Below are 21,469 nucleotides of genomic sequence, written 5' to 3'. Positions count from 1 at the left end.
TCAAGACACAATGACACAGTATGTGCATCTAACAGCCGTGTTCCAAACAAACTAGTCAAAAATGGATGCATCTTAAAGAGGACTAGAAAACCCTAGAACGGCAGGCGTGGATTCTGAGGCTTTTGGCTTAGTACCTGATAAGGCAAACCAATTTCTCTTTGAAGTCAAGAAAGGGCACAGAAATGTGACCATCACCAACTAATTTAACCTAACTGACACTACAAAACAATCAGAAACTTATTCATAATCAATTGATTATATATTAATTAATAATTATGCACTAATAGTATTAATTAATTATGGCCAAATGAACATGGAACATGTAGCAAAGAGAGACCATGTATATGACAGATCATAAAACAAAACTCTAAATTCCAAAGATTAGAAATCACAACATACATCTGACCACAACAGAATTAAACTAAAAGTCAATGACATTTTAAAAATAATTAATTCACTGCGGGAATAAATTTTCTAAATGATGTTTCTTATGAAGAAAATTCCAGGTTTGACAATGTATGTGTTCAGCTTCTATAAAAATATTTATAGAAAGCCATTCCAACTCTATAAATTCTCAGACAATGAAAGAGAAGGGACTTTTCTTTGAAATTGCTTCTATGAAACAGCATTGTTCTGACACATAATAAATATAAGGACCTTACAGGAAGAGCATGCTTGGGACTGGTTGGAGTTAAAGTGGCTCAACTACCTTGGAAAACCATGGCTAATCTGTGGATATGTATGTGTCTGTGCACATGTGTGATGTGAGTGTGCTACTCACCTGTGTGTGCATGTACAGATGCCACAGGGCAGCCTCAGGTGTCTTTACTAGTTCTCTGCATTGCTACGGTGGCTAATGGTAGCGGTAGTATGTTTGAGATAGGGTCTGTCACTGAATCCAGAAATTGTTGCTCTGGCAATACTGGCTGGCCAGCAAGCCCTTAGTCTTCGCCTCTCTCTGTTCCTACCCCAGTACTGGGATCACAGGCATACACTTCCACATTCACCTTTTAAGTGCGTGCTGAGGAAACCAAAATCAGGTCCTCATGATTGCACATCAGGCACTTAACCCAACGAGCTATCTGCCAGTCTCAACAATGAGCTATTCCTTAACATATACCTACCACAGGATCTAGCCATTCCACAAAGACTTGTACATATATATAGTCATAGCAGCTCCATTCCCATGAAGTCCAAGGTGCAGACTATCCAAATACTCACCCAAGAGTAAGCAGATAAATGCTGGATAATATCTACCCAGACTTTGGAATATTGCTTGCCATTTGCTCCAGTCAATGACAGACCACAGTGTACGGTGGTGATTCCATAATGTCATACCACTTAATAAAGTCACAGTTGTCTTAGTTTGTGTAAATTATACTCTCTGGCACTTGCATAACAAAACGCCCTGATGATGCACTTCTCAGGATGTGCTTGTCCTTAAGTGATACATAGCTGTGTTCATTCTCTGAAAAGAATGATCTACTGAAGGGCAGGCTACCTCTCAATGATGAAGCACATTCTGTTGCATTCCACGGATGTTGAAAATGCAAATTCAACAATAACATAAGCAGACTGGTGACTGCTGAGATATGGGAACATGGTAAGTAAAGGGCACAAGGTGATTGTGGCTTGACATTCATTATCTGAATTTTGGGGGACACAGACCAAAGCTTGCTACTTTTACACTATAAATGGTGGGAATTTTGTAATGGGATTAATGACATTTCATTGGTGGTATTTTGTGTTTTAAAGACTCATTAGAAATATTTACTTTCTTGATTAAGGAAGGACCCTTAGTAACACCCCATCAGTTGATCATGGGGTGCGTTCCTAATAAAAGATTGTAGGTTCCGGCCCTTGGGAGAGTTTGGTTAAATGTCAGGGAAAATCCTGAGAAATTTTATATAGAAGTGAGTAGAAAACATGCCCTTGAAAGCAACGTTACTGATCAAACTGACCTTCTGTGCTTTAGGATTCCTGTGCAAAAACCTCACTGCAATGGCATCTTCAGTGTGTGCTTCTACATAGGCACATGCATATATGTATATGTGTACATATAATCACAGATGTATACATTAAATATATACTTTCTTGAGATTTAAATTCTGGCAAAGAAAAGACATCCCAGTATTGTGACTTTCGTTAGTCATACTCTAATTTTCTAATAGTCTTAACCTATTTTAATAAAACACAGGCACAATGACTTATTAAAAAAAAACTATGGCATCTACTACACTTACAAAAAACAAAAACAAAAAAGATAAGAATCCACACAATCATCTTAACAGAAGGAAAAAGTCACATAACGCTAATTTACAGGCCCAACTTCCAGCAAACTGAGTGAACAGCAGCCCGAGCAGGCCGGGCTGTGAGAACCTGCTGCAGCTAATACAATAGATGATGATGAAAATGTGAAAATGATGACACTTAGCAGTGAGAAGCTGACCCTGTGACTGACGGGAGAGCAGGAAGGTGCAGTCGCTCATTTCTCCCATTCAGCACCGTGCAACACACCCTAAGCCAGGACTGTGAAGAGGACACCCCCTCACATATCAAAGGGAATGTAGACCAGGGAGAAGAAAGTTGTTTTTATTAGCATATCACGTCATCACGAGCACTCAATCTACAGAAGAAGGAACCTACGAGAACTGACAAGCAAATCTAGCAAGCCTGCAGGATACAAATCCAGGAGGCCAAATTCTACTGCTCTAATACAACAGCAGGAACAATTGGGAGATTCAAGTTTAAGAAATTACAGTAGCGTCACAAGACACATGATACCTAATGAAACAGGTATTAAGACTGAGGAGTACACACTCGCTGAGAGAAACTAAGAAAGCCCCAGATCCGTGGGGGACCCAACACCACAGGCATGGATGGGCCCCAAGTCTCAACACCACTGCAGTGCCAGTGAGCTTCAAATTCATCTTCAGATTCAATGTAATCTGCCTGCCCCCGCCCCAATTCAACTGATTTTTTTCTTTCTGCTCCCATTCCTCATCCCTCTTTTTCCTCCTCTTCCTTCCTCCTTTTCTTCTATCCTCCCGTTTCTCCTGCTCCCCTCCAGCTTCTCATCATTATTATTTTGGTAGGAACTGGCAAGCCTCAAACATTTATGTAAAAACAAAAATAAAGTTACTAGATGAGCCATATAATTTTTTAAATGGAGGAATAAAATCGAAAATCTAAGCAGTGCTGTTTTAATATTTCCTAAAGAGCTGCAACAAATAAGACCAATGATAGATGTATAGAGATAGAGAAATGGATTAATAGGAAAGAAAGGCATTTACCCTTAGGCATTCAGCTGGCCACAGCAAGCGTACCGGGGCACTGAACAAGCAAAGGTAACTTCGACAAATGGTGTCAGACAACTGGGTGTCTACACAGAGTAAGACCAATCTCACACCTCACCTCAGTCACAGGTTATGTAACTCAATTGCAGACCTAAGTGAGGGAGTTAAAATGATCAAAAGCACACCTAAAAGGTAAGGAAGAGAGTCTCACTGTTATGAGATAGGCAAGGATACCTGAGGAAAGACCCCCAAAAGCACCCACTGTAGGAAGGAATGATAAACCATGCTTCACGAATAAAAAGCATCCGCTCATCAGTGTGTGCTGCACAGAGACTACCAGGTCTGCCAGAGGCATGTGCCATGCGATGAAGGGCGGACAGAGAACTTCTACAGCCAATGAAAGGACAACCGAACTTTTAAAAATGGAGGGAAATCATCTACAAAAATATTTTTCCACGCTAGAATAAGGAAATGGACAGTAAGTCAATGAAAAGATGCTGAACATTACCAAGGAAACAGAAATTAAACCCACAAGATGCCACTGTCCACACACTAGAACGAGAAGCAGAGAGCCCGATGCACCCCAGAACCCTGACCAGCAGAGTTCCTGGGGAGGCTAATATGCTATGGGCATTTAAAAAACAATGGTTTGTCAGTTCTAAGAAAAAAAGAAACAAATCTATTCCCTAGTGGCCCTTTCCCCTTCCCCCTGCACCCCCTACAACCGTCCCTCATCCCCCCCTCCCCCTGTATTCATCGTGGAGTGGCCCACAAGCGCACAGGAGGCATCACACAAGCACTTCACAGTAGCGCTCTTGATGTCAGCCTAAAGCTGGAATTGCCCCAAGTGAACAGGTACGTGATCAAACAGACTCAGATTGTTCACAGTGGGGGATCCGTCAGCGGTAACAGAGGAACTGATATTATTATGACACACGTGAGTCTTAAATATGTTTTGGGAATGAAATCAAAAGCAGACGTAAGTGCACACATGGGACTCAGGAAAACTTCTGCAGTTAAGTCTTTGCGGGGTCTCACCAGACCCAGGGACACATGCCCAGACATGGCCACCACCCAATCACACCTTCACACTCAGCTCCTAACTATCCCAAAGCCAGCCCTACATCCAATCCTGAGGCCATGGTCTCCAGCCCAGCCTTGTCAAAGCCATCCTTTGATGAAACTAGCCCTCTCCTATCATGAAGACTGGGCCTTGAACAACTAGGAGGAAAGCTACAACCCATTACACATACTATGGGGGTGCAGATGTTGGGAGAAGGGCCCACCGCAGCTATTAGACAAATAACATCCACTTTCCTGATGCCCAATCTATGAGTGCACATCTCCTGAGCTACCGTGAGAAAGCTTTTCCTGGCTGGTTTCTGAGGATGCTTTGTAGGCTACTCTACCCCACAGTTTACTTCATGGCCAAGACAGACCCAGATACCAGATAGCCCAGACCCAAGCTTACCTTACTGGCACCTTTCCCGGCAAGGCTCCAGGCGCCTAGCCAGTAGCTAACCACTGGCCCTCCCCAAGTCTCCCCATCCCTGACAGGAGAAGGGACTCACTGATGGGGGCGTGTAAGGCCACATGCTCCTGGTAGGGCGTATAGTATTTGTACTGCTTCCCACAGAATTCACAGGTATAATTGCCGGTTTCTGTAGAAGGAGAAAGAGGTATAAGCATAGGCTCCTGCCTCACCAAAACATCAGCACCTCTTAATCCCCAGACTCCTCATCACTGTGGGATCACCAACCAGACTGAACTTGGACTATGGAGTGGTACTGTCTAGTTCAAATCCCGGTGTGGCCTCTCTTGTAACCTCAGAGAGTGAGTGCTGTGTATGGTGGGGATGTGGGGACAGTCACATACATACATGTGGGCATGGCTTAAGGTCAATGTTGATGCTTTCATCCACAGCTGTTTATCTTTTGAGGCAAGGCCTGTTGCTGAGCCCAAGGCTCACTGATTTTCGAGGACTGGCTGGCCTGCATACTCCAGGAATCCACCTTTCTCTGCTTTCCCCATGGCTGGTGCTATGGCTTTTTCCATGGGTCCCAGGAATCTGAACTCAGGCCCTCATGTTTCCATGCAGACACTTTATGAACGGAGTCAAATCTCTCCCCCTAAACACGTTGACCCTCCCCTTTTCTCCCTGTAAAAGGGAAGTGACAGGAGGCCCATCTTACAGGGCTGCTGTGAGCGTTGGCTCTGAGTGTGAAATGCCTGGAACAGTGCCTGCTGCATCCCGGTCTCTAAAGCTCCAACCCTGGAGCTCGGGAGACCCAGCAGACCCCCAAAGTCAACCTTTGCATCAGCCTTTCTGCAAGCCCTGTCCAGAGCTGGGGTCCCACTTCTTAGTCCTTATTAGGCTTAAATATTATTTACTTATTTGTCATTGCATGTGTCTGATGTATATGTGGGTGCATGTGTGCCACAGAGAACATGTAGAGGTGGAAGAACAGATTTATGGGGTCGGTTCTCTCCTTCCATCTTTTGGGTTTTGGGGATCAAGCTCAGGTATTAGGCATATGAGGTTCTGAAGTAAGCACTTTACCCCCTGGGCCCTCTAGCTGGCCCATCATCAGACCTTTATCTTTATATCTCCTTAGGCTCTGCCTAAATTCTCCTTTAAAGATATCTGGTATAAAATGGTTCATTTGGGGACAGTTATAAAACACTGATAAACACAAGTGCAAAGTTCTTAAAAGGAGCAAGTGCTATCTTTTGTGATCCGGATCCCAAGAAGAATATCATTCCCCAGGGCATTTCCAGCTGCCCTGCCCTGCCCCACGGCCCCTTCACCGTCCTCTAGGGCATTTCTCTGCTGCCACCATTTGTCTGGCTCCTATGGCCTTGAATTAGCCAGCCCTGATCGATATCCTCTTTGTAACCTGGTGTATTCAATCGACAATACTTTGTGGACATCTTGCCCAATCAATAAATATTGATCTCCAGGACCGCCTTTATTGGCTCCACGGCTCCCATGGGACTTGGGAATTTGCTGAGCCAGTTGCCCTCCACCAAGGGACATTCAGATTGTTTCAAGTCCCTCCCCTCCCTTATGAAAAGATGCTGTAATCCACGCCCTTGCAGGGGCTTTTGCACATTTGCTCATTAGTTTGGCACATGATCGAAAAATAAAGCTCCCTGCTCAGGAGCCTGCCTGTGACTTCCTGGGGACAGAGGTGGGGAAGGGGCATGCCTTTTGGAGGCTTCCATAACCACAGCACCATCACCCACACACTGCACTCTCACTCCCTCTCTATTTTGCATATCTGACCTGGGAGGGAAGGCCCAATTACGCTGTGGGTTTTATTTTCCATTTCTTTGATTTCTACGGACATTGATTCTTTTTCTCGTATAATTAACTATAGTTTTTCTTTTGTGAATTTCCTCTTTTAAAAAATCGCTACTTATTTGTGGATTTGTGATATCAACATTTTGGCACATATGTTGCAGGCTGCTTTGTCTTTACTGGCTTCTTAGCCCCCCTCTGCTTTCCTCTCCCAAGATGGAAGCTTTAGGATTTTGAGTAGTTACACAGTCTTTGGAGCTGACTCATAAATATTGAAAAGATATGCATCTTAGTTCCTGTCAAGGCTGTTAGATCAACTGTATTAATTATATTATTTCAATCTTATATAACCTTACCCGCTTGCCCCAGCAAAGACTAAAGCCTATGGCAAACCTTCCCATTCCATTGCTTTTCTGGATTTACTCTTTTATTTAGGTACATTATTGTTTGGTGTATGAAACCTTGTGACTAGCAATGGAACTATCAGTCAAACTTGCCTACCATGCAGGACACCCTATGCTGTCTCCCCAGTTCTCCAAAAGCTGCACGTGGTAGTGAACGCTTATAATCCCAGAAATATGGAGGAGGATCAGAGGTCCAAAGTGATCCTTATCTACATATGGAATTCTAAGTCATCCTAGGCTATGTGACCTGAGATCCAGTCCCAACACACTGCTCCTAAGTAGTTCCTAGACCCCAGGAGCCTGATACAAACCCAGGATCTCTGGAATTGCCCAAGATCTGCTGAAAGAAAATCTCTATAGGTGTGGCCCATACATTTATGTCTTAACAAGAACATTCTAATGCATGGGAAAGTTTAAGAATCATTGCTCAAACATTTAATTAAACCATTTTATTAGTTCGTCTGGCATTAATGTTATTAAGTTCCCAGTGATCTGTCAGGTCGCGATTTCTACTTGTTTGCATGTGTCTAATGACATGTTCCCACACGTCCCTATACTTTCATTCATTAAGCAGGGATGACACTAAAGCAGAGGCTGAGCAGAAACTGTCATGTCTCTGTCCTCAAGGAGCTGTGTGGAAAAGGAGACAGAACGATCAAATCATCACACGACTTTCAAACTGCACCCTTGGTACGTATGCTCAAGAAAACAGACAGCGCCACAAAAAGCCATGACGAGGCCTTTAATCTCTTTTAAGGGAATAGGGGGGAGTCCCCGAGAAAGACACACTGAAGCAAAGAGAAAAGATAAGGAAAGAGCTAGGTGCAGTGCTAGTAAACCATTAGTGATTGGGATTATTCCAAATGAACTTGACAGCTTCTGTTTTCTCACTGGGGAGATTATGCCACTTGCTTTTATTGTGACGATCGATTTGGGTTTTACATGGTGAACATCCTTAATCCCCAAACCTGAAATGGTCCAACAAGATGCCACAAGTAGGAGACTCCAAGCTTTGGATCTTTGTGTCACACATAATGGCATTACAGATATTTAATGGAATTACTTAGATCCCATCCTAGAATATTTCATTATGATATGCAAAACCCTAAAATTTAAAAATATTATTGGTCTTAGGCATTTTAGCTACATGAGTCAATTGCACTTGTCTGTGTTTTTCACGCTTTATGCTCTCTAGTTTGTCCTCCTGGGCTCTGGCTTGGGATATGAGCCCTTTGCTTTTCTATTTTCACCTGTGCTCCACTATTTTTCAATATTCCTTATCATTTTAGACAGCATATAAGATATTTTTCTTTAATTGTTAACAGTGGGGTAGAAAGAACATTTTAAAGTCTTTTACTGCTGAAAAAAGGGTGCATAACCTGATGCTTATTAAACTGAAAAAGTGTATATTTGTATTTCCGTGTGTCTGTGCATCATCTGTGTATGCCGCGCGTGTGGACAACCAATGGAGGCCAGAAGAGGGCATCAGATCTGCTGGGGTTGTATGTGTAAGCTATGAATTACTGGATGTCGGTGCGGGGATTTAACTTAGGTCCTCTGGGAGAGAAGCCTTTAGCCACTGAGCCCTCCTTCCAGACCTGTTCTGAGACTGTAGCACTTGTAAGGAAGTCTCACAGCAAAGATCAACCACTGGCTCCTACCCTGGAGATTCTGATGCCACAGGTTTGGGCAAGAGCCAAGAAATTCACATTTTGGCTAAGCTTCAAGGAGCTGATCCTGCTGGTCTGGGACCACGGTCTGAGCAGGACCGAGCAGCCCTTCACTATGCACAGCACTGTGACACTTTACTGTCTTGCCAATTCATGCCTCTCTCTCTACATGTGGAGAATAGGCTATAGTTCCTGTCCCCAGCTTCCAGTGCATCACAGCAGTAAGCAGGGGTAAACACCTGCCTGTACGTCTACATGGTCTCATTCTAAGTTTGGAAGTTAGAGATTCCATTGTTTTCTCAGTCCACAATATTATTTCCATGCTCCCACATATCCAGTGTTCACTATGTATGTGACAGGCACCATGTGATTCCCTCTGTGGACACTGTGTCCTCTACAGGCTCATGAATGACTCTGAAAGAATCCGAAAGAAAGCTAAAAGTGCTATCCCTGAGCATGTTGAGACAGCAGGAAGAAAAGGCTCCATGGGCAGCATCTGGAACCTTCCATACCCCTGTTTTGTGTATCTCTTGTCCCCTCATTCTGTTTTGCTGTGTGTTTTTGTGAACGGCCTTGGATCCTTATCACAACAAAGAGTCCAAGTCAGTGAAGGTCTGTTCTTGCAAGACAGTGAGATTCAGGAACAAGTGAGAGGAACATGCTGGAACTTCTTGAATGGCTGGAGGGAAAAGTCTCCTTGGCTTCCCTACTGTACCTGCCTACACTGACCTTGGCGGGCAGGGTGTCTCTCTCTATCTAGTCTAGCTGTGGGCTGGATACTTTCACTACCCTGACCCTGACTTTGACCACATAGTGTCTGGAGTTCCTTGAGGGCATTAGTCCTAAGACTGCCCAGCCCAACTGGCAGGTGAACATATCTACCACAGTCTTCCTAGCAGTTAGCTCAGCCCACCACCTTTGCCCGGCCCCACCAGCCCTAGGCCCCAGAATCCCGCATACTTGGTCCGATTTTCTGGAAAGGCTCTGGAGGCTCCTCCTTCACCTCATCAGTGGCCACGACACCTTGGTCAAAGGGGTCTGTGGGAGAACACACAACCTTAGCATGCTGGTCACTGAAAACACAGGAAGTCAGCCAGAGACAGAGAAAATGGCCGGCCACAAAGACTTACCTGCCCGATTCTCGGGAGCCCCTTCCACACTGAACACTGTACCCAGACGGGAGGCGACAGCCGCAGGAGAGAAAAAGCAAACAGAAACCCAGTTACTCCTTAGCCATTGTTGCCTCTGCCAACTATGCCTAGGTTCATGGGGCCACCAAGAGGCCTGACCTGGCCCTTGAGGAAGACAGGGCCACAGTAAGGCACATGCCATCATGGCCCACTCTTCTTCCTCACTAGGGGCAGGAGCCCTCCCCAGACTTCTGCTGCCCAGAACCCCTTAGCAGGCACAGCAGGGAAGGAAGAAGACTAAAGTGGCTCAAAGAGGATGAGAGGAGAGGGAAGTGAGGCCAGAATTTGGCAGAGGCAGCAGCAGCATGCCCTGTATTACATTGCTGCTCAGTGGTTGAGGTATAGGGCTAGATGGGGGAACTTCAAGTCCTTTCTAGATATAAAACCTTCTTTCCAGGAGTCTTAAGACTCTATAGATGAATGACTTGAATTTATTGTTCTAACATCCTCTTCTATCACCTGAGATGCTCAAAGGACGTCATTCACTTCAACAAATTGGTTTTATTTCACTATAGAATGCATACACTCAACATAAAACTTAAAATGACCTGACACAAAGTTTCAATACTCGACTCATTTTTCACCTATAAAAAGTCCGGCAGTTTCATTTGGATCAGCCATTGAAGGGAAAATGGATACAAAGGGAGGTTTCCTTCCCAGAATCCTGCATGGTAGCTCCTTCTCCTCAGGCCTCTGGCACTATGTGGGGTCAGTGTCCTTGAGGAAGGGCATTTCTCTGGTCCCAAGAGTGAGGGGCCTGACTCACCATCCACAGCGTGCAGATCTCGGTGCTCCTGGAAGCAGCTGTAGTACTTGTATTTCTTCCCACAGATGTCACACGTGTACCTGAAATTGTCTGGGGCAAGGTACAAAAAGGACACTGAGATTTTTAGCCCCTAGCTCTGTCCTCTTCCTTCTGTCACTGATCACCAGGAATGAGGTTGCTGTTCATTGCACCAGACCCTGGAACCAAGCCAGTCTGTCCTCCTCTGGACAGATGACGGTGTGGACTTGCTCACTCCCTGGACCTCTGAGCTGCTCCTTCTTCAAGCTTAACAGGGTTCCCCTCCATAACTCCCTCGATCTCCATTCTAGGACAGCCTTAGATTGCATTCTGGGACTAGAGGCTTGGATTGTGACAACAGGTGTCCTTTGTGGACTTCCAGAACCATAAAATATCGGGAGCCCAGATGCCCAAACAACACTCAACCCCTCCCCATGACGGCTGAATTTTCCAGGACCTGGTTCTGGCGGGTTTCATCCCCAGTCACAAAAGAGAAACAATTACTTCAGGTCCCATGGTGAAGGGACAGATGTAAGTGATGTGCTCCAAATCCTCCAGTAAGGTGGATTGACTGCAAAGATGCCCCTTGCAGCTAGTGTACATCCACACCCTGTGTAATTCCTTCTCTTGAGGTACTTCTAATTATGAGACTATGGTCAAAGTGACGGGATGCCACTCTGGAAGTTAGGTGACAGGCACCCAGGATGCTGGCCTTGTACATGCCACCTATCCCCTGCTCACTCTATGGTTGGCTGCTAAGTTCTCACGGGAGATAGATGCAGGTGGCAAGGAGATGAGTTTGGCCATCTGTGACTGGCTAGTGGGGACTGAGGACCTCAGATCAACAGTTTAGAAAGGACAGAGTCCTGCAACCCCAGCTCCTCACTCAAGCAAACCTAGAAGAAACCCCTTCCAGCTGAGCCCTCAGATGAGACCATAACTCTGGCCAAAACCTGCCCTGTAGTCCTGTGGGCTGAGCCAGGGCCTAAAACGCCACTGGGAGAAAACCAGGAACAGTTGCTTTTTAAGTTTTAAAGACATGTGCTGCATAGTAAGACAGCTAACACTGCCCCAAGTTTGCCTGTTCTCTAAGCCTCCCATAGTGAGGCTAGCAGTAACCAGACCTATACCTTTCCCTCCAGAGCACACCTTGCATTTGAACTGGCTCAGACTCAGTGTATGTGTTCATCTGGTTGACCTATGGAGGACCCATCAATCCTATCTCCCTAGGGTCCCTAGGCAGTATGCAGAGGTAAAGCAGCTTGCTCGAGGCTGTACAGAGGGAAGAGGAGAGAGCTAGGGACCAAATATTCTGAGTCAGGGGTACACAACCTTTCTCTGTCAAGATTAAACCGTGCTGGGATGCTTTCCTCTGGACCCAATCCCTGCTCCTCAGCATCCAGTACAGGAGCCAGTGAAAGACTCCATGCCAAGGCTGCAGCACCCTGCAGTCGAGTGGGAAGGTTGCTGCCCCCTCTCTCAGCTAAACTCAAGAACATGAAGGGTATCGGCCATCTTTCTTTCCACCTGTGTCATCATCTCATCCCTGGAATGGTGGTCTCTCAAGGTGTCTAAACAGATGTTAAGACTACAAAGATGAACTGTCACTACCTGAGGAGCCATGGCTTAGGCATTTGTAAATATTCACAGGACGTGAGTACCAGCATCTTCTAAGGGAGAGCTGGGGAAATGAGAGAGAGGAGGCATGGTCCCCACCCCCTTCATCTTCCCTATTTAATTTTTGGAGTGGGGGGCACAGGTCAGGTGACCCTGGGTCCTCACTAAGGTCGTTATTTCAGCATCACCTCCTTCTTCATGGCAAGAAAGATAGCTCAGGAAAAAAAAAACCTTTCCTCCCATTTTGTCCTATATCGCCCAGCTTCTTCCAGAGTCCCATCTTCTTCTCTGGGTACCAACAGGGAAGGATACCTGGGGGGCTAACTCCAGGTGAGGTCTTGTCCTGACATTCCTCTCTGATTGCCCAGAGTTGCCTGCCCTCTGAAGCTGCTCACTCTTGCTTGCTTCTATCTTGGCGTCTATCTCTTCCCACAGCCTTTCCTGTCAACAGGCCTGCTCCTCTCCCCACAGGCCACATTTCCCAGCTCAAAAAAAAAAAAAAAAAAAAAAAAAAAAAGACACTCCCCCCTCAGCTTCCTATCACTGGAAACCATCCCCATCTTCCCTACTGAATCTACATTGTCTCCTCAGATTCCAGAATGCTAATGGAGGATGTGAATAGGGAGAGAGAGTTATTCCCAAAGGAGTCTGCCACTGAGACGTATTCTCACAAGAGTGCTCAGCATCTCAGAAAGGGCACCATGAACCTGTTATAGGAGGCAGATTCTGGGATGAGACACGTAAGCCCCAGCCCCATTCTGCCATTGACAAAAGTATGATTGACTTTGGACACAGTCCCTAATGCCTCTGTGACATGGGAATAACAGCAGCTCCGCGTAATGAGGAAAGGAACAAGATCCAGCTGTAGGGCATTTTCTTAATTAGTGATTGATGGCAGAAGACCCAGCCCATTGAGAGTGGCATTATCCCTAAGCTAGTGGTTCTGGTTTCTATAAGAAAGCAGGCTGAGCAAGCCATGGGGAGCAAGCCACTGAGTGGTACCCATCCGTGGCCTCTGCATTAGCTCCTGACTCCAGGTTCCTGCTGTGTTTGAGTTGCTGTTCTGACTTCCTTCAGTGATGAAGAGTAGTGTGCAACTGTAAGCCAAATAAACAAGCCTCTTTTCTCCCGAGCTTGCTTTTGGTCATGGTGTTTCATCACAGCATGACCCCAAATAAGCAACCCCAAGTAAGACAGAACGCAATGGCTACTATCTAACTAATATGGTAAATGTTACCTGACAGGACTTTCCAAAATAGGACCTAGAAGGTGAATATGGCATCTATAGAAGTATATGGCTAGGGGGACTGGTCTTTGATCCTCTCATATTGAAAGATGGGTGAGTGGGTGGGTGTCTCCATGTCTGTGTAGGGGTGGACTATCTCCCTGCTAACCAGGGCCTGCTCTGCTAACAAGCTGCATGACTTCCACTCCCTGAGTCTCAGATCTCCATGTGCAGAGCAGCAGGCTGGGGTTGATATTCCCCACAGGAGCCTTTTGGCTCCAACGCCTTCCAGCCCTGTGCCAAGGCCAGCCCAAAAGCTCACTAGACAGAGCGCTGCTGCTGGTCTGACCTGTTGATCTGAGGTTGAGACACAGGACAGAGAAGACAGCACTCCGGCCATGGGGAAAATGGCCCGCACAGAGGAAGGGGAAAATGAGGGAAGGTCTAAAAATACTCCTACCCCAGCACCAACACCACTGAGCCCATACAGTGGAGACCAGACAGACACAGCACAACAGCTCAATTGACCAGCTTCCAGGGAGACCAGGGGCCCAGAATAGACACGGAAGGAAAGATAAAGAAGGTCTTTAAATGTGTGGCTGACCACAGGCAGACCACAGGGGCCAGAAAAGAAGGGAGAAGCTATTGAAGCAGACAGAGGCAGGGCTGGGCTGTGGGAGAAACAGCTGCCGCACACGTGCGCCTCTGAGAGCCATAGTCTAGCAGGTGTCTGGCCAAGCTGAACTCAGAGGACACGTATCAGCTTTGCTTACCTCTCCAGACTGGGTGGCTCAGAAATAACGTTCTCAGGGCTTTGCTTCAGGTAGGGCCCTTCTTCAGCTCAAGCTAGCTTACACCCTAGCCTACACTGTTTTGGCTAAGTTATTATTATCTTTAAGAATTTTACAATGATGTACATAACAAACACAATGAACAGGGTGACATACTGATTCCCTGGGCTTGAAGCTCTTGCTGTGCACAGGGTGGGAGGGAGGGAGAGACTGGGGAGTGGAAGTGTAGAGGTTTCACCTCAGAGTGTACCCTATGGGCTATCTGTTTATCACTGCATGGGGTTAGAGTTGGAGGGAGGGCAAGCAGGACCAGTGAGCATCTATCACAGGGGCCCAGCATCTGGAACCCTAGGAAAAAGCACCAAGGAGCAACTATGTCCGAGGCTGAGAGTCCCCTGAGAGAATTGTTCTTCAGCATGGGCTACAGAACCCCAGGGCCATAAGCCAGGGCCCAAAGTACCTGATGGTCCCTCTGGAGATGCCCATGGTGGCACGGGACACTCATAGAAAGGTGTAGTTATGCCCATATGGGTACAACACAAGGGTTCCCAAGGTTGTTAGCCAGAGAACCCTTCTCTGAGAGAACCTTCCTCAGGATGTGCATGCTATGCATCACACTTTGAGAAGGTCTGCTCTGCTTTCCGCAATGTGTTTCTCAAAGGCTGTCCTGGGGAGGAAGGAACAGCTACTTCCCATGCCCAGTGCTTGGTCCTCACCAGCCCAGGAGGTAGGAATATACTCACTGCTCTGGGAGGCTCCCTCTCCTGAGGTGGCTTCAGTATCTGTGAGAGAAAGAGAGAGGGGAGGAGAGGTAGCCGATTGGCAAGGATGATGGCAGGGCCAGGGCTGTGCCAAGGGTGATTGAGTGGAGCCAGTGAGAGGAGAGTCCAGACGTGCTGCCCACCATGGATGCTATGAGGGATGAAGGCTCACTTCTGCCCTGAGAGGGACCTGCACCTGGCTCTCTCTTTCCTGCCACCTGACTCAGGAGGGGCAAGTACCAGTCCATTTGTCCCCTGAACTGCCGAATGGGACATAGCTGCTGGCCCCTCTTTTGAGTTGTCAGGAAGTACATGAGCCGATGTGAGCACATGGCCTTTTGGGGGGAGAGGGAAAGTGATAACAGAGCAAGGCTGAGCATCCCTAAAGTCCTCAAGGCCTAAACCAGGGGCCTGACCCCGCCAACCCACCCTCACCCCCAAATCATCCTTCTCACATCTAGAAGGCTCCTTCCTTCCTTCATGACCCTCTCTGCTATGGTTGAAGGCGGATGAGCTCGCAGGGCCTCTAGGGATAGCTGGCAGAGCCCAGCACAGCCGGGCACCACTCACCTCGGTGCGCACGCACGTGGGTCTGGAAGCAGTTGTAGTACTTGTACTTCTTGCCGCAGATTCCGCATTCATAGGACCCTGGAAAACAGCAGGCGGAAAGGGCCCATCAGCCACCTTGCCACCACAAGGCCCAGGATCTACATGTGTCACTGGACAGGGGTGGTGCCTTGGCAGACATAGGGCATCGAGGACCGGCAGAGACAGCAGTAAGCAGGAGGTCACAAAGCCTGGGCTTTCCATTCACCTGCAGCCATGTCTGCGCCTCAGCTTCCAAATCTGTAGGATAAAGGTAACGGCTGTGACTGAGTCCTGCACTCATTGACTGAGAGGAAGAAGAAGAGGGACCCCGTGTGCTCTGTGATGAGCCACCGCACCCTAAGGCTGTCACTCCTTAATTTCAGGATGACCTGCTTCCAGCATGGGACAGAGAGGAGGACCACAGGCTTCAAATCGGGTCACGGGGGTTCCAGTCCCCATTCTGTGCCTGCCAGCAGACTGACCCTGGTAAACTTTCCAGACACCACAGGCTCTGCTCTGCTCACCTCCCTCTTGCTAACTCTTCTCTCCTTCTAGAAAGTGTCCAATCCCAACACAGACAAGGTCGCCAAGAACAGCAGTCCACACCTGCTAAGGAACCATGATGTTCTCAGACACAGCGAATAGCCCCACACATGCACACCACACACACACACACACACACACACACACACACACACACACCACACAACTACTGCCTCTTGGAGCTTTTCCCCAGGTGCAGAGAATTAAAACGGCTGACCCTCGAGAGGACCCCAAAATGACCCACTTTGTAGAGCCTAGGACAAAGTCCATGGCAAAAAGGCTGGGCACAGACAACAGGACCTAACCTGGCAGGGACCCCAGGTAAAGAGCCTGCCCATCTCCACTGGCCAGAGCCCTCTTGCAGGCTTGAGGCTCCTTGGGTCCAGCTCCCACCTCTAGAAAGACCAGGAAACATCTTGGTGCCAGGACAGGTCATACGCAAGCTGCTGGGTCTGGGGGCCTAAGCATGTACCTTTTCAGGAAACGTCTGGCACCCAGCAGTCAAGGTGGGGAACATCGCTTCTTTAGCGTAGGTCCAGAGAAGGTGCTCGGCTCTGCCATTCACAGGCCGTGCCTAAGTTTCTTCTCTGGAGAAGGCAAGGGTGCTAATGAGAAGGCTGAGAACACATGGACGGCATTCCGTGCTGACCCACGGGGAGGGACAATGATCACTAACTGCCATTTTGGTTCTGTGCTGAAAAGAAGAGACTCTCCTGTGAGGCAGCCTTGAAGAGTGTACGCTACCCCCGCTCCCGCACTTGAACTTGCTCTGACTGTCTGAGTCTTGGGTTCCTCACCTGCCAACCTCTCACACTGATTTGCAAGGCACAGGCAGAGCACATGAGCCACTGGCTCAGAGGAAGTACTAAGGGACAGTGCCTGGTGCCTAGGTTACGGTGAGTCACTCCAGGGCCACTGCCATCCTAAAGCCACAGAGCACTCAGCACTTTCCCTTTTAGGGCTTTGTGCATGCGTCGCCATGGCACATTAGGAAAGACGCAAACTGGAAGCAGCAGAGCACGTATCTCTCTCTGCATTAAGCCTTGGAGCTGGCACACAGTGAGAACTCGGTATTTCATGGTGGCTTGCTGCTATACTCATCAATCACCAAATGATAACTTCCTGACTTTCTTCTTGGCAGCTCCACCCACTCTAACAGTCTCTGCCGGTTTCTTTCCACCAAGGAAGGATTTATTGAGCACTTGCGATGGCCAGGCACCGAGGCTCAGCAGCGAGATAGATGTGATCCCTGCCCTCCATCTAATGGGGGGCAGACGGGTCAATGGGCCCGAGGATAACTTGGTGATGGTGTTATGACAGCCAGACTAGGACCTGGAGGCTCGAGGTGGACCCCTGGCCCAGCTGTAGCGAGGAGCGCAGTCTATAGAGTCAACATTGTTTAGAATAAATGGCTTTATAAGGCAGTCCACATCCTCTGCTTATGGAGAGCTGAGGGTGCAAGCTGCCTTGTGTGAGGCCTCTGACCACCTCCCTACCCCTGACAGAAGGAGGATGAGCACCATATGTTGGCAGGAGGAGTTCTCAAGCCCATCGTCCAATCACTCTCAGTCTCTGTGTATGGACGGTGTTAAATTGGCAGAGAAACGGGAAGCTCATCAGAGTCGGGGCCTCACTAAGCAGTAAGGGCAACAACACTGGGTCCAAATCTTAGCTCACTGACAACCAGTCAGGAAAGCCCCAGTAAGTTCCAGGATTCTCCTCTGTGGAAAAATGGCCATGAGGGGTGGGGAGTGGTAATCACCGTGAGCATAAAGCCTGGTATTCAGTAGGCACTCAGCAAGGAGCCCTGATTACCACCAGCATTTCAAAGGTGCTTTCTTCAGAAGCAAATGTCCAGAACACACAGGAGGAGTAGGGTCATGGCCAACAGTGACAGAGAGCATACTTAAGGCATGGCCCTGTGCTGGGGAGACACAAGGCACAATGCTGCTTTGTCTGGGAAGTCCCGTAGGGAAGGACTGAGGTCCCAAACACTGGCTTTGGGGACCCCCTTCTCCCATGGCTGTCTGTGATCCATAGGAAGTCTTGCTGAAATAGCCCAGTCTAGACCACCCAATTTCCACTTGTCCTGTCATCCCTGAGGGAAGACTCAAGATCTGCTCACAATGGCTGGATGGGGTATGGGTGAGGGTGGCGGCCTCTCAGGCCCTGAGATATTAGCAGCGTCTGCTCACTCAGGGTATACAGCTGGCAGCCGTGGCCAGCTGTGCCCACCCTCCATGCTGACCCGGATCAGGCTACATCCCTCTCAGCCATCACGTACCAGATGTATATCTCAAAGCTTGGTCAAAAATCCAGGTCCCTGAATACCGACTGCGAGGAGCAGATCCGCCGTGGGGGCTGCCTTCCGGAGCTTTTCCATCTGAATTACGTAAGAAATCAGAAAGAGCCCTTAACATTGGAGGATGCCTTATGATTTAGCTTAGGGTCAAGGCCACCTGGGGAAGGGGGTGGCCGGGCACCTGGGCTATCAGGGCCTCGGTCTCCCTAGTTCACACCAGGAAGAGTAGGTAGGGTCATGTGGCACCCTCCTCACTTGATAACTTGTGCTGGCAGCTGGAGGAGGCGGCACATGCTTATAACCCCACAACTCTGGAGGCTGAGGTGGAAGGATGGCAGGTTCAAGGTTAGCCTGCTACACTACACAGTGAGTTTTAGGCCAGATTAGCTACAGAGTCTCAAAGCTAATAAACAGGGCTGGGGAGACAGCTCAACTGGTATAGCACCAGCCTTGCAAGCATGAGGGTCTGAATTTGATCCCCAGAAACCTGTAAAAGACACTGGTCATGTGGTTACACACTTATAATCCGAGCAGTGCAGAGGTCAGGACAGAGCCCTGGTGCTGGCTGGCTAGCCAGCCTATCATACTTGGTGAGTTTGGGGCCAACAGGAGACCCTGCCTGAATCCAGAAAAAGGAGGGAGGTGGTGGGACATGAGGAATGATACCTGAGTACCTGAGGTTGCCATGTGGCCTTTACACACACACACACACACACACACACACACACACACACCTGTGTACACATGCGTGGGACTAATAGCGCTATAAATGAACATTGTCCTCTGGTTTTTGTCATACACCTTGAAAGGAGCTCCAAGGATCAGTGACATGGTGAAGCAACCCCCCCCCCCTCGCCTCCGCTCTCCAGCTCCCTGTTCACACGCTCCAGCCCTCCAAGCCCTTTCCTTATACACACTGAAAAACTGAAAATCGGCATGAAATGAAGGCCAAGTCCTGTCTCATTCTACTAGTAAAAATATTAATTCACAGACGCACGAGGCGATTGAAAAAGAAATAAAGCCGTTTCTGTTTCATCGAGAAGTGTGTTTTTGATAAATTCTTTTTATTTTTACACTTACTATTTATCTAAATTTGTTCTTGACAAATTGCATGCTAATCAGAACTGAATCTGGGGGAGAAATTAAAAGGTTTTAAAATGTAGAGCTTTATGATCCCAGGAAATTTTTCCCCCAGAAATTTCTATTTCAATTTATGTACCTCTTGTTGTGGCAGATGAGTGTGAAACAGTGATCAATAAAAGACTTTCAAGCATAAAAAATATATTACATTAGGATAAAAACCCTGTGGGGGAAGTGGACTAGAAATAGTTCAAGGAGAAAAAAGGAAGATATAAAATTTCTGTCGGCTGAAGATGAGGCTCGTTCGCATGATTTTTAAAGTGACAATGGCAGGTCCTAAATAGCAGGGGAAATTGTGATTATTTCAAAAATGCCACCTTTAGAAAACAATATTCTAGGAATTATAACCTTTACAATTGGTGAAAAATGAAAGACATTCTTTTAGGAGGCCTAAACTAAGGGTGTTTGATGCACTGGCCTGTGGGGTTCCTCTTATCACTGCAGCCATCCTGGAGGTGTCACTGCCCCCGAGCTGAGCTGACGCCAGAACCTCATGTGTTTTAGTTCACTTTTAAAGGCATTCTCACAACTATTGCTTCTTTCCTATCCTAACGATCCTGCAGATTTAAAACCACTGAGCAGGCCAGACACAGTGGGGCTAGACTCCAGGTCTCCTAACATACAGCCAAGATCGCTTTCCAACAGGAATTCTCCAGCCAGACCCTTCCCAGTTTACCCCAGATGGAGAGTCAACAGCAGAGAAAACAGGGCCTGGAGGGCAGCCAGGACTCCTCCCTCCCTCGTGCCTGTAGCAAAAAGCTAAGTGTTGGTTCTGGCAGGCTCAGGCACCAAAACCTGCCAACAGCCCATTGAAATAGGAAACTCACTATCAGCTGGCACTACCAAGTAGGACCTGGCACCTTTGCCTGCTGGATTTGTCAAGGACCGAAGCCCACGTGGCTGTTTCTGAGTAGCTATGGAACCATCACTCCATCCAGAGCCACAGTCCTGTGGCGTTGGTTTCTTACTGACTGGATTCCCTCTTCCTCCTTCCCTCTCCATCGCAGGAGGGTTTTGTGTGGGCAGGGCACCTATTCACCACCCAGGACACCTCTCTGCAGAATCTAATTTCCATCTGACCCTCGAGTCTCCTCTTGTGGCTTGGCTAGCTGCCATCCTCCCTCTGTTTGCCCATCTCCAGGACCAGAAACTCATTCCCTTACAGGTTATGTTTGGTTATCATGAACGACTTCCTGGTGGCCACTTCCTACTGCAATGTGTTATCTTTAGTACCCCAAAATGCTGTAGGTTGTAGGTATCTCGCCTCTGTCACCCCGTTCCCTGTCCCCCACAGGCTCTGTTGCTTCTCCAGAAAACAACAGTCCTTGCCTTGCCCACATGCCCCGCCCGCGCCCCCCCCCCCACTGCATTAACTCCTGGAAATTACCTGATTGGTTTAGAAATCACAAGAAGCAGAGTCCAGTGGAGGAAAGACTATTCACTTACTCTGTCTCCATGAACATGGGACACCCAGGCCCTGGTTGGTTCTCTAGCATAGAGAAGAGTACTCACTGCTTAACGGTACATTTTGAAAACCAGGATGAGTGCCTGCCATCCTTATCCCTTGAGACCAGACAGTGGTCTCCAGTGATGTCCTGAATGTGCTAAGCCCAGCTGGCCTTCCTTACCTCCACCCAGCACAATGGCACAATGATTAGCAAAGAGCTTCCCACTTCCAATGTTGTGATTCCAGCTGACTGGTAGGACACATGTTGAGGATTCTGAGGAACACTGACAGAACAGTGTGCAGCAGTCAGCTAATGATGCCTACCACAATGCATTGGGAGTGGCCACAGTGGTGCCTGCTTGCATCATTCTTCATAAGGGCACTAAAACCTCATGTGTTCCAGCCCCTCC

At 47.8% G+C, this 21,469-nt stretch overlaps 1 protein-coding gene across 7 annotated transcripts in view; it reads right to left on the bottom strand.

Annotated features, from left to right (window-relative positions):
* The window catches only part of Znf618 (zinc finger protein 618), a 152,893-nt gene that overhangs the window by 22,885 nt on the left and 108,539 nt on the right, over window positions 1-21,469 (bottom strand). For 4 of the 7 annotated variants that reach the window (XM_051162985.1, XM_051162998.1, XM_051162994.1 and 1 more), the window contains exons 4-10: window positions 18,455-18,553; window positions 15,610-15,687; window positions 15,022-15,060; window positions 10,628-10,717; window positions 9,802-9,837; window positions 9,632-9,709; window positions 4,868-4,957 (exon numbers count right to left, since the gene is read on the bottom strand). In XM_051162985.1, the coding sequence (XP_051018942.1) occupies window positions 4,868-4,957; window positions 9,632-9,709; window positions 9,802-9,837; window positions 10,628-10,717; window positions 15,022-15,060; window positions 15,610-15,687; window positions 18,455-18,553 (510 nt within the window). The remainder of the gene's footprint in view (window positions 1-4,867; window positions 4,958-9,631; window positions 9,710-9,801; window positions 9,838-10,627; window positions 10,718-15,021; window positions 15,061-15,609; window positions 15,688-18,454; window positions 18,554-21,469) is intronic. The other 3 variants (XM_051163000.1, XM_051163002.1, XM_051163003.1) reach the window with 1 other exon arrangement.

This window comes from Acomys russatus, chromosome 2 (assembly GCF_903995435.1).
Source record: "Acomys russatus chromosome 2, mAcoRus1.1, whole genome shotgun sequence".
NCBI lineage: Eukaryota > Metazoa > Chordata > Mammalia > Rodentia > Muridae > Acomys > Acomys russatus.
The sequence above is the reverse complement of the archived record's forward strand: the minus strand, read 5'-3'. Positions and strand labels throughout refer to the sequence as shown.